The 13,487-nt window shown below is 53.2% G+C and overlaps 1 protein-coding gene across 1 annotated transcript in view; it reads right to left on the bottom strand.

Annotated features, from left to right (window-relative positions):
• SORL1 (sortilin related receptor 1) overlaps window positions 1-13,487 on the bottom strand; it is a 156,103-nt gene that overhangs the window by 129,778 nt on the left and 12,838 nt on the right. Inside the window, exon 3 of the mRNA XM_075327372.1 lies at window positions 878-1,003. Within this exon, the coding sequence (XP_075183487.1) occupies window positions 878-1,003 (126 nt within the window). The remainder of the gene's footprint in view (window positions 1-877; window positions 1,004-13,487) is intronic.

Here is a 13,487-nt window from a genome sequence, read left to right as displayed (position 1 = left end):
CTCTCATGCAGTTACAAAACTTACCGTGTATGGGAAAATACATACACGGTAAGTTTTTTAACTGCATGAGAGGACGCACACTAGCTACGGACCCCAACGTAGAGAAATACTTTGGCGTAGTGTTGGGGTCTGTTGCATTGATCAATTCAGTAGCTAAATTTCTCTTGATTCATATATTCATGGCAGTAATGCAGATTCCATTTTTCACATTTTCACTCTTACATATAGCTATTGGATTTTTCAAGTCAGTATTCACACAGCAGTTTCTGCTATTCCATGTATTCCCCTTCCATAGTCACTGGTGTGCATACCTTATCTCCCCATAGTGATGTTTTTTTAGGTTTTTGCACCCAGTTCAGACTTAGAATGGTGCTCCAAACGTTATTCCTTATTACCAGGTGAACCCCGACCCATGACATGGGCTGCAGTCACCAGGTGAACCCCGACCCATGACGTGGCCTGCAGTCACCAGGTGAACCCCGACCCATGACGTGGGCTGCAGTCACCAGGTGAACCCCGACCCATGACGTGGGCTGCAGTCACCAGGTGAACCCGACCCATGACGTGGGCTGCAGTCACCAGGTGAACCCGACCCATGACGTGGGCTGCAGTCACCAGGTGTACCCGACCCATGACGTGGGCTGAAGTCACCAGGTGAACCCCGACCCATGACGTGGGCTGCAGTCACCAGGTGAACCCCGACCCATGACGTGGCCTGCAGTCACCAGGTGAACCCCGACCCATGACGTGGGCTGCAGTCACCAGGTGAACCCCGACCCATGACGTGGCCTGCAGTCACCAGGTCACCCCCGACCCATGACGTGGCCTGCAGTCACCAGGTCACCCCCGACCCATGACGTGGCCTGCAGTCAGTTACCCGCTTGTTATCCACAGGGCTGTGAAAGAACTGTGCCACGGTGGGAGCTTTGCTGCCATCAGAGGGGTATCGAAACTTGTCAGATATTCTGCTAAAGCTTTTTCCATAGTCATAAGACACATAGACCTGCGAAGAATCAGAAGAACACGCAGCGTTACACACAGCGAGCAGGCAAGACGGGCACGAGCCTAAAGGGCCACTCAACTACAAAGAATGGAGAGATCTGTAATGGTAATCGTAGGTAACTCCAACTGTGACAATAAAAAAAATCTCATTATCTGATTTATAAATAATTAATTTGCATTTTATTGATTGAAATAGAAAAACAGAAGTTAATATTTGGTAGAAACTTTTGTTTGCAGTTACAGAGGTCGATTGTAAACCTGGTCATGAACCACCGGAAACAAACACTGCCGCAGGGGTTTCAGCGACTCCGCCATACAGATCTTTCAGGTCGCTCCTCCATAGAGATCTTCTCCAGATCTTTCAGGTCTCTCCTCCATAGAGATCTTCTCCAGGTCTTTCAGGTCTCTCCTCCATAGAGATCTTCTCCAGGTCTTTCAGGTCGCTCCTCCATAGAGATCTTCTCTAGATCTTTCAGGTCTCTCCTCCAAACAGATCTTCTCCAGATCTTTCAGGTCGCTTCTCCATAGAGATCTTCTCCAGGTCTTTCAGGTCGCTTCTCCATAGAGATCTTCTCCAGGTCTTTCAGGTCTCTCCTCCATAGAGATCTTCTCCAGGTCTTTCAGGTCGCTCCTCCATAGAGATCTTCTCTAGATCTTTCAGGTCTCTCCTCCAAACAGATCTTCTCCAGATCTTTCAGGTCGCTTCTCCATAGAGATCTTCTCCAGATCTTTCAGGTCGCTTCTCCATAGAGATCTTCTCCAGATCTTTCAGGTCACTCCTCCATACAGATCTTTTCCAGATCTTTCAGGTCACTCCTCTCTAGGTCACTCCTCCATACAGATCTTCTCCAGATCTTTCAGGTCACTTCTCCATACAGATCTTCTCCAGATCTTTCAGGTCACTCCTCCATACAGATCTTCTCCAGATCTTTCAGGTCACTTCTCCATACAGATCTTCTCCAGGTCTTTCAGGTCACTTCTCCATAGAGATCTTCTCCAGATCTTTCAGGTCGCTTCTCCATAGAGATCTTCTCCAGATCTTTCAGGTCACTTCTCCATACAGATCTTCTCCAGATCTTTCAGGTCACTCCTCCATACAGATCTTCTCCAGATCTTTCAGGTCACTTCTCCATACAGATCTTTTCCAGATCTTTCAGGTTACTCCTCCATACAGATCTTCTGCAGGTCTTTCAGGTCACTTCTCCATACAGATCTTTTCCAGAACTTTCAGGTTACTCCTCCTAAACATCTTCTCCAGTTCTTTCAGGTTACTTCTCCATATCTTTCAGGTCATTCCTTCATACAGATCTTTCAGGTCATTCCTCTATACAGATCTTCTCCAGATCTTTCAGGTCATTCCTCCATACACATCTTCTCCAGATCTTTCAGGTTTCTGGGCTGTTGCTGGACAACATTAAATTTCAGCTCCTCCAGAGATTTTCTCTTGGGCTCAGATCTGGAGACTGGCTAGGCCACTCCAGGACCTTGAAGTGCTTCTTACAGAGCTGCTCCTTAGTTGCCTAAAGGATTTTAATCCATGACGGTATAGTGTGTTACTAACAGTAATCTTTGAGACTGAGGTTCCAGCTCTCTTCAGGTCATTGATCAGGTCCTCTCATGTAGTTCTGGGCTCATTCCTGACCTTTCTCAGAATCATCTTTACCCCATGAGGTTAAATCTTGCTTGCAGCCTCAGACCGAGTAAGATTGACAGTCATCTTTCCAATATTTGCACCAACAGTTGTTGCCTTCTCACCAAGCTGCTTGCCTATTGTCCTATAGCTCATCTCAGCCTTGTGCAGGTCTACAGTTTTGTCCCTGGTGTTCTTAAACAACTCTTTGGACTTGGCCATGGTGGAGAGATTGGCGTGTGATTGATTGTGTGGATATGAGTCTTTTATACAGGTGACAAGTTCAAACAGAAGTAATTATTACAGGTGATGAGTTCAGAGTAGGAGCTTATTAAAATAAAAATAACAGGTCTGTGAGAGCAGAATTCCTGCTGGTCAGTCGGTGATAAAATACTTATTTCATGCAATACAATGCAAACTCATTATTTATGAAATCAGACAATGGGATTTTCTGGATTATTTTATTCTGTCACAGTTGAAGTTATCTACAGTAAACATTACAGACCGCTCAATTCTCCGTAGATGGAAAGAAGGGAATTTTGTTTACTTACCGTAAATTCCTTTTCTTCTAGCTCCTATTGGGAGACCCAGACAATTGGGTGTATAGCTTCTGCCTCCAAAGGCCACACAAAGTATTACACTTTAAAAAGTGTAACCCCTCCCCTCTGCCTATACACCCTCCCGTGCATCACGGGCTCCTCAGTTTTGGTGCAAAAGCAGGAAGGAGGAAAGTTATAAATTGGTCTAAGGTAAATTCAATCCGAAGGATGTTCGGAGAACTGAAACCATGAACCAAAAGAACAATTCAACATGAACAACATGTGTACACAAAAGAACAACAGCCCGAAGGGAACAGGGGCGGGTGCTGGGTCTCCCAATAGGAGCTAGAAGAAAAGGAATTTACGGTAAGTAAACAAAATTCCCTTCTTCTTTGTCGCTCCATTGGGAGACCCAGACAATTGGGACGTCCAAAAGCAGTCCCTGGGTGGGTAAAAGAATACCCCAATAAAAAGAGCCGACAACGGCTCCCTCTTACAGGTGGGCAACCGCCGCCTGAAGGACTCGCCTACCTAGGCTGGCATCTGCCGAAGCATAGGTATGCACCTGATAGTGTTTCGTGAAAGTGTGCAGGCTCGACCAGGTAGCCGCCTGACACACCTGCTGAGCCGTAGCCTGGTGCCTCAAAGCCCAGGATGCACCCACGGCTCTGGTAGAATGGGCTTTCAGCCCTGCAGGAATCGGAAGCCCAGAAGAACAGTAGGCTTCAAGAATCGGTTCCTTGATCCACCGAGCCAAGGTTGACTTGGAAGCCTGCGACCCCTTATGCTGGCCAGCGACAAGGACAAAGAGCGCATTAGAACGGCGCAGGGGCGCCGTGCGAGAAATGTAGAGCCGGAGTGCTCTCACTAGATCTAACAAATGCAACTCCTTTTCACATTGGTGAACTGGATGAGGACAAAAAGAAGGTAAGGAGATATCCTGATTGAGATGAAAAGGGGATACCACCTGTCACGAACCACCGGGGGGGTCACTCAGAAATCCCCCGCGCTGGCTACCAGTACGTCACAATCGGGGGGTAACAAGTGGGGGTCACCCCTCCTTTATACCTCCCGACCGACAGACAGAGCACGTGACGCGCTCTCTAGCGCCCCTCTTATAGTCAGGCCAATTATGGAATTGCCCGACAATAAGCAAGGAGGCCGCTATACTACTTATGCCGATTATTGAAGGGTCCCCGGTGAGAGTAGGGTATATATTTCCCCGACCTCCGCGGGCGGAATATATAAAACCTCCCCGAATCTCACTGGCCTCCCCACAATAATCCTTGGCACAACTCGCTGCCACCAACCGCTTCACGGTAACTATTAGCCGAACACACAGACGTGGGATTCAAGATCGAGATAACAGAACAGCCCAAGATTAATTATATAATTTAATCAGCCTAAAGCACACTAGAAACTACAATATATACAATAGGGGATCTACAGAATATACATATGTCAGAGTACAGTTACAGATAAAGCATGGTTTACAAACAGGCATACACAGTTCCAGCAGTTACCTTGTGCGTCTGGCCACAGGGGGGCGCTGTAGACCAGGTTTCTAGGATCCTTCCCACAGATGTTTCCTACACGTGACCCCCAGCGAAAGAACCCTGGAAAATGGCCGAAGTAGGGTTATCAACCTGGGCAAATCCAGGTCCCCTCCTACCTTAGTGACCTCAGAGGGAGCACTGCTCCACCCCTGGCTGGAGTTATGGACAATATCCACAACATGGAATATGGGCCATAACTTTGCCTGGGAGCGTCGTAGGCGGACGCCAACGCTCTCATTGTGACAGTTATGAATTTAGCTACAGAACGAGAGGACTCATGACTTGTCTACTAGTTCCCCATTGGCTGATATCACGCCTGGGGTACTTCCCAATGTCCTACTCCCATAAAAAAGGTGTGCCAGCATCGTCCGCATGCAGAGACACCATTTTTATGGTTGCCATATTTATCGGAAATATGGCTTGCGAGATATGAACCATATTTTACTGGAGTCGTTCTGTCTGGATACTTCCAAGCTTGCTAATTAGATAGCAGCCCCTACCACAGGGTCACGGCAGGGAGTCATCCTGTGTCCATTGTTCCCACATCATCTAATCTCCATATCACAGGAGATGGCCGTTGGAGGTGTAAGTGGAACACAGACCAGTTCCTTTGACACCTATCTGCTAAACAAACCGTTTATCCCTGTGGTAAATTTTCTGCTTGAAGGAGTTGTGTGAAGGAAAGGGGGGGGGGGGTGACACCAGGAGAGGGCTTCCTGACATAACTTGAATATCATGATTTATCGTCATATCTCCGGATTTACCTCACACCTCCCCCCTTTTGAGGGCGCTAGGGGGCAGCACACTCCGGTGTTCCCCCGTGCGCCCGTCCGCGACCTCTCCTTGTCGGGACAGCCCGTCTGCGTTACCGTGGTCACGGCCCCTTTTGTGTCGAATGGTGAAGTTGTATTGCTGGAGCGCCAGGCTCCATCGCAACAACCTGCCATTCGTCCCGGAGACAGTGTGTAACCAGCTGAGGGGATTGTGGTCCGTCTCCACGATGAAGTGGCGCCCGTATAGATAGGGTTGCAGACGCTGCAGGGCCCACACTATGGCCAGGCACTCCTTTTCCATCGTGGAATAGGCCACTTCCCTTGGTAACAGCTTCCTGCTCAGATACAAGACTGGGTGCTCTTGGCTCGCAGAGTCCACCTGGCTGAGCACCGCACCGAGGCCGAAGTCACTGGCGTCGGTCTGTACTACAAACGGCCGCGTGAAGTCGGCTGCCTGTAGCACGGGCGGGCTGGACAGGGCGTCCTTTAGGGCCCGGAAGGCTGTCTCGCAGTCCATTGTCCAATCGACTGCAGAGGGCAGCTTCTTCTTGGTGAGGTCCGTCAAGGGCTTTGCCAGGCTACTATAGCATGGAACAAACCTCCTATAGTACCCAGCGGTCCCCAAGAAGGACATCACCTGCTTCTTGGTCCTGGGGGTGGGCCAGGACGCGATGGCCTCCACTTTCTCAGGCTCGGGCTTCAGTGTTCTCCCGCCTACCCGGTGACCGAGGTACTGGACCTCGCTCATGGCCAGCTGACACTTTCCCGGCTTGATGGTCAAACCTGCCTGGTGGATCCGCCTGAGCACCTGTGCTAGATGCTCTAGGTGGTCCTCCCAGGTGGGACTGAAGACGGCAATGTCATCCAGGTACGCGGCCGCGTACCCTTCAAGTCCCTTGAGCAGGGTGTTGACCATCCGCTGGAAAGTGGCAGGGGCATTCCTCATCCCAAATGGCATCACCGTGGACTCGTACAGTCCAAATGGGGTAATAAAGGCAGAGCGTTCCCTGGCCTTGCGAGTCAGGGGGATCTGCCAATATCCCCGGCTCAGGTCCATGATGGTCAGGTACTGAGCCCCGGCCAACTGATCGAGCAGGTCATCGATGCGTGGCATTGGGTACGCATCGGCGACCGTGACAGCATTGAGCCCCCTGTAGTCCACGCAGAACCGAGTGGTTCGGTCCTTCTTAGGGACGAGGACTACAGGCGAGGCCCAAGCGCTGTTGGATGCCTGGATCACCCCCAGCTTCAGCATCTCGTCAATCTCCTGGCGCATGTGTTGCTGCACCTCCAGGGAAACCCGATATGCTGAACGCCGGATCGGGGGATGATCCCCAGTGTCCACGTGATGGACAGCCAAGTCAGTCCTTCCGGGCTGGTTGGTAAACAACCCCCGGAAGGGGTGTAGGGTGGCCCACAGCTGGGACCGTTGGTCCTCCAAGAGCTGGTGGCCAACCTCCACATCCTCAATGGATCCGCCTGCCCTAACCTGGGCTAGCATATCCAAGAGGGTTTCCGCTTCTCCCTCCTCGGGCAGGTTGCACACCGGGAGTGCACATGCCTCCCGCTCATGATGTGCCTTCATCATGTTCACATGGAAGGGCTTCCGCCTTCCACGGGCAGGGTCCAGGGTGACCAGGTACGTTACAGGGTTGAGCTGCTGGTACACGAGGTATGGGCCTTCCCAGGCAGCCTGAAGCTTGTCCTGTGGTACGGGGACCAGTACCCACACCTTTTGACCCACTTGGTAGGTCCTCTCACAAGCGTTCTGGTCGTACCAACGCTTCTGATCGGCCTGGGCTTGAGCCATATTGTCGTGTACCAGTTGCGTCACGGCCTGCATTTTGTCCCGGAAGCGCATGACATACTCGATAACCGACACTCCAGGGGTGGCCAAATCCCCTTCCCAAGCCTCTTTCACCAGAGCCAGGGGGCCCCGCACACGTCGCCCGTACAGGAGCTCAAACGGTGAGAATCCTGTTGAGGCCTGTGGAACCTCCCGGTAAGCAAATAACAGGTGTGGGAGATACCGCTCCCAGTTACGCCCATGGGAGTCGACCAACATCTTAAGCATCTGCTTTAAGGTGCCATTAAACCGCTCGCACAGGCCATTAGTCTGTGGATGGTACGGGCTGGCCACCAGATGTCGCACCTGGACTTGCTTACAGAGGGCCTCCATCAGCTGGGACATGAATTGGGTCCCCCGGTCAGTGAGCATTTCCTGGGGAAAACCCACTCGGGAGAAAATCTCCAGCAATGCGGTGGCCACCTTGTCAGCCCGAATGGACGACAAGGCCACTGCTTCTGGGTACCGGGTGGCATAGTCCACTACCGTCAGTATGAAGCGTTTCCCGGAGCTACTGGGGATGGCCAGCGGGCCGACCAGATCCACAGCCACCCTCCTGAAAGGCTCATCGATGATGGGCAGAGATACCAGTGGGGCTTTGGGGTGTGGCCCCGCCTTCCCCACTCTCTGACAGGTTTCACACGAACGGCAGTAGGCAGCCACATCGGCCCCCATTTTTGGCCAGTAGAAATGCTGGTTTAACCTGGCCTTGGTCTTAGCGATCCCTAGGTGTCCGGCCATCGGAATCTCATGTGCGATCCGCAACAACTCCGTCCGGAACGGATAGGGTACCACCAACTGTCGGTCCCTGGGCCACGCCTCCGGTGAACCCTGCTGGACCGTGACCCGGTACAGCCGTCCTTGGTCCCAGACCACTCGCTCCGGGTCCGAGTCCGAGGGAGGCTGTGCCGCCTGCTCCTTTAGAGCTTTCAGGCTGTCGTCAGCTTCTAACGCTGCCTGAAACCCCTGACTAGATGTGGCCAGAATCAACGAGACTGTCACATCTTCAGTCAGTACCCCGGGACCTGTGTCCTGGCCTCCACCTGACTCGGCTGCCACTTGGTCAGAAGGGGAAGAGCTATCGGACCTCCGGGAGGCCCCTTGGCTTCCAGCACTCCCACTGCGGGTGACAGCGGCCACAGCTGCTGCGACCGTGGGTCGTGCCTGCTCCTCCTCCGTTCCTGACCAAGTCGCCGGTTCAGGCAGACCTACCTGGCTTCCTGACACCCCGGTTGTGGGGGAACCCTGCACCGAGATCTTACCTGGGAGCACTTCCGCTCCGGGACCGGCCCCAATCTCACCTGCCTGTTCCCCCCCTGCAGCAACAGAACCCCGCTGTGAAATCTCTGGGGACCCCACATTTGCTGTGGTAGCCCCCACCCCACACACTGGTCCTCCCCCTGCAGCACCCTGCTCTCTGCTTATCCCTGCAGAGGGCAACAGATCCCAGCTCACTGGCTGATCACTTGTAGAGGCATTGTCACACCTTTCTCTGACCCCCTCCCCTGTCACAGCTGCAGCTGAGTGTGTGTCTATGGTGTCTATGCAAGCAGAAATATCAGAGTTCACTCCCCCCTCCCTTACATCATTCATAGAGAACACATTAACATTGTCAGGAGTCATGTCAGTACTGGCTGAAGGTTCAGCCTTTGGGGGGGGCCCAAACTGGGAGGTTATCTGCCCCAAATCTGTCCCAAGTAGCACGTTTGCGGGGATCCGATCAGTTACCCCCACCTCCCTCACCCCTCGCCCTGCGCCCCAGTCCACATAAATGCCAGCAACAGGCAGCGCCGGGTCAATGCCTCCAATCCCGGAGACAGCGAGGGTTTTTCCAGGTATCAAGTCTTGGGGGGACACCATCTCAGGCCGCACCAGAGTCACCTCCGAGGCGCTGTCTCGCAGTCCTATGGTCACAGACCGGCCGACGGTGACAGGTTGGAAGCTGTCCAGGGACCTACCACCACCCCCACCCACACAATACACCTTGGGCGGCCCTTGGGACGGGGACGGAGCCGGGGCCTTGGGACGCTGAGGGCACATGGCCTTGAAGTGTCCAGGTAGGTTGCACTGGTGGCACCGTCTTGGCTCTGCCACGGGCCTGGAGAGGGGAGTTGAGGGGGACACCCCCTGCAGTCTAGGGGCAGGTGGGGCAGTCGCAGAATTCATCTTACCCCCTCTCCAGGTGCTGCTGGTGGCTGCTCTCCTGGCCTCAGGAGCCCGATTGTTGGTGTAGTCATTGGCCAGGGCAGCTGTAGCCGTGGACCCCTTTGGCTTCTGGTCTCGGATGAACTGGCGGAGATCCTCAGGGCAGTTCCACAAGAGTTGCTCTGTGATGACCAAGTCTAGGATCTCTGGTCCGGTGGTAAGCTGCAGGCCTTGGGTCCAGTGGTCGGCAGCTCGGGCAAGTGCCCGCCGGTGGTCAGCCCAGGAGTCCTTTGGTCCCTTCTGCAGCGTCCGGAACTTCTTGCGGTAGGACTCCGGAGTGAGGTTGTACTGTTGGATCAGGGCCCGCTTGATGGTGTCGTAGCCCTGATCTGCCTCAGTAGGCAAGTCCCCAAGGATTTCCAGGGCCTTACCCCTTAGACGGGGGGTCAGGTATTTGGCCCACTGATCCTTGTCCAGATGGTGCTGCAAGCAAGTCCGTTCAAAAGCAGTCAGGAAAGAATCCAAGTCTCCATCCTTCTCCAGCACTGGGAAGTCCTCAACACGGACCTTTGGAAGTTTGGTGTCTTGAAGGTCACGTGTGGCTGATGAGGGCTGGAGCTGAGCTAGCTGCAGCTGGTGGTCACGCTCTGCCTGTTGCTGTCGCTCTTCACGTGCTGCTTGCCGCTCCGCAGCCTCAGCGTCACGCGCTGCCTGTCGCTCACGCTCGGCCATGAGTATCTCGTAGGTATCCCGGTCTCCAGCCATAAGCCTGGCCAAGGCAGCTTGAAGGAGGACCTCTGCACCTCTCAGGCCGGAGGGATTGGCAAGTGGTGATCTGCGGCACGCTGCAGAGCCAGGTGATTCACTGTCCATTTCAGAGCGGAGGACTGGCATCTGGCTCGTTGAGGACCCTTGGGCGAGCTCCTCCTCATTTTGTCCAGCAGTGCCAGGTTGTGCGATGTCCTCTGCAGAGCTGTTCTCTGGCGTCGGGCTCTTGGAGGACTCGTGGGCAACCTCCTCATTGCTGTCCACAGCACCGTCCTCCCTCTCTTCGGCTCCTGCCTTAGCATTGGCCAGTTGCATAGCTCTGCTCCTGGTGCTCTCAGCCATTGTTGCAGACTTTGGTCACTGACACAGAACTGCCACCTGATGCCTCCACACACCTTACAGTATCTGCACTCTGACACTCTAGTGTTGAGCTGGTCTGAAGACCCCAGCAGCCACAGCTGCTGCAGGCAGTCTTTAGTGTCTGGGAGTATGGGTCTCACACTCACACACACTATTATCTCGATCCCACCGCTATGCCACCAATATGTCACGAACCACCGGGGGGGTCACTCAGAAATCCCCCGCGCTGGCTACCAGTACGTCACAATCGGGGGGTAACAAGTGGGGGTCACCCCTCCTTTATACCTCCCGACCGACAGACAGACAGAGCACGTGACGCGCTCTCTAGCGCCCCTCTTATAGTCAGGCCAATTATGGAATTGCCCGACAATAAGCAAGGAGGCCGCTATACTACTTATGCCGATTATTGAAGGGTCCCCGGTGAGAGTAGGGTATATATTTCCCCGACCTCCGCGGGCGGAATATATAAAACCTCCCCGGATCTCACTGGCCTCCCCACAATAATCCTTGGCACAACTCGCTGCCACCAACCGCTTCACGGTAACTATTAGCCGAACACACAGACGTGGGATTCAAGATCGAGATAACAGAACAGCCCAAGATTAATTATATAATTTAATCAGCCTAAAGCACACTAGAAACTACAATATATACAATAGGGGATCTACAGAATATACATATGTCAGAGTACAGTTACAGATAAAGCATGGTTTACAAACAGGCATACACAGTTCCAGCAGTTACCTTGTGCGTCTGGCCACAGGGGGGGCGCTGTAGACCAGGTTTCTAGGATCCTTCCCACAGATGTTTCCTACACGTGACCCCCAGCGAAAGAACCCTGGAAAATGGCCGAAGTAGGGTTATCAACCTGGGCAAATCCAGGTCCCCTCCTACCTTAGTGACCTCAGAGGGAGCACTGCTCCACCCCTGGCTGGAGTTATGGACAATATCCACAACATGGAATATGGGCCATAACTTTGCCTGGGAGCGTCGTAGGCGGACGCCAACGCTCTCATTGTGACAGTTATGAATTTAGCTACAGAACGAGAGGACTCATGACTTGTCTACTAGTTCCCCATTGGCTGATATCACGCCTGGGGTACTTCCCAATGTCCTACTCCCATAAAAAAGGTGTGCCAGCATCGTCCGCATGCAGAGACACCATTTTTATGGTTGCCATATTTATCGGAAATATGGCTTGCGAGATATGAACCATATTTTACTGGAGTCGTTCTGTCTGGATACTTCCAAGCTTGCTAATTAGATAGCAGCCCCTACCACAGGGTCACGGCAGGGAGTCATCCTGTGTCCATTGTTCCCACATCATCTAATCTCCATATCACAGGAGATGGCCATTGGAGGTGTAAGTGGAACACAGACCAGTTCCTTTGACACCTATCTGCTAAACAAACCGTTTATCCCTGTGGTAAATTTTCTGCTTGAAGGAGTTGTGTGAAGGAAAGGGGGGGGGGGTGACACCAGGAGAGGGCTTCCTGACATAACTTGAATATCATGATTTATCGTCATATCTCCGGATTTACCTCACACCACCTTAGGGAGAAATTCCGGGACCGGACGCAGAACCACCTTATCCTGGTGAAAAACCAGGAAGGGGGCTTTGCATGACAGCGCTGCCAACTCCGACACTCTACGGAGCGATGTGACTGCCACTAGAAAGACCACCTTCTGCGAAAGACGTGAAAGGGAGACATCCCGCAGTGGCTCGAAAGGTGGTTTCTGAAGAGCCTTTAGCACTCTGTTAAGATCCCATGGTTCCAGCGGCCTCTTGTAAGGTGGGACTATGTGGCAAACTCCCTGCAGGAACGTGCGGACCTGCGGAAGCCTGGCTAGACGCTTTTGAAAAAATACGGATAGCGCCGATACTTGTCCCTTGAGAGAGCCGAGAGACAACCCCTTGTCCATTCCGGATTGAAGGAAAGAAAGAAAAGTGGGTAAGGCAAACGGCCAGGGAGTAAAACCCTGATCAGAGCACCAGGATAAGAAGATCCTCCAAGTCCTATGATAGATCTTGGCGGACGTTGGTTTCCTGGCCTGTCTCATAGTGGCAATGACATCTTGAGATAAGCCTGAGGACGCTAGTAGCCAGGACTCAATGGCCACACAGTCAGGTTGAGGGCCGCAGAATTCAGATGGAAAAATGGCCCTTGAGACAGCAAGTCTGGTCGGTCTGGGAGTGCCCACGGTTGACCCACCGTGAGGTGCCACAGATCCGGGTACCACGACCTCCTCGGCCAGTCTGGAGCGACGAGGATGACGCGGCGGCAGTCGGACTTGATCTTGCGTAACACTCTGGGCAGCATTGCCAGAGGAGGAAATACATAAGGCAGTCGAAACTGCGACCAATCCTGAACTAATGCGTCCGCCGCCAGAGCTCTGTGATCTTGAGACCGTGCCATGAATGCCGGGACTTTGTTGTTGTGCCGAGACGCCATGAGATCGACGTCCGGCGTTCCCCAGCGGCAACAGATCTCTTGAAACACGTCCGGGTGAAGAGACCATTCCCCTGCGTCCATGCCCTGGCGACTGAGAAAGTCTGCTTCCCAGTTTTCTACGCCCGGGATGTGAACTGCGGAGATGGTGGAGGCTGTGGTCTCCGCCCACAGCAGAATCCGCCGAACTTCTTGGAAGGCTTGGCGGCTGGGCGTGCCGCCCTGGTGGTTGATGTACGCGACCGCCGTGGCGTTGTCCGACTGTATGCGGATCTGCCTGCCCTCCAGCCACCGATGGAACGCCTTTAGGGCTAGGTACACTGCCCTTATCTCCAGAACATTGATCTGAAGGGCGGACTCTGTCGGAGTCCAGGTTCCCTGAGCCCTGTGGTGGAGAAAAACCGCTCCCCACCCTGAC

Source organism: Anomaloglossus baeobatrachus, chromosome 11, assembly GCF_048569485.1.
Source record: "Anomaloglossus baeobatrachus isolate aAnoBae1 chromosome 11, aAnoBae1.hap1, whole genome shotgun sequence".
NCBI classification, from domain to species: Eukaryota; Metazoa; Chordata; class Amphibia; order Anura; family Aromobatidae; genus Anomaloglossus; species Anomaloglossus baeobatrachus.
Note: the sequence above shows the minus strand (reverse complement) of the source record. Positions and strands in the feature narration are given on the sequence as shown.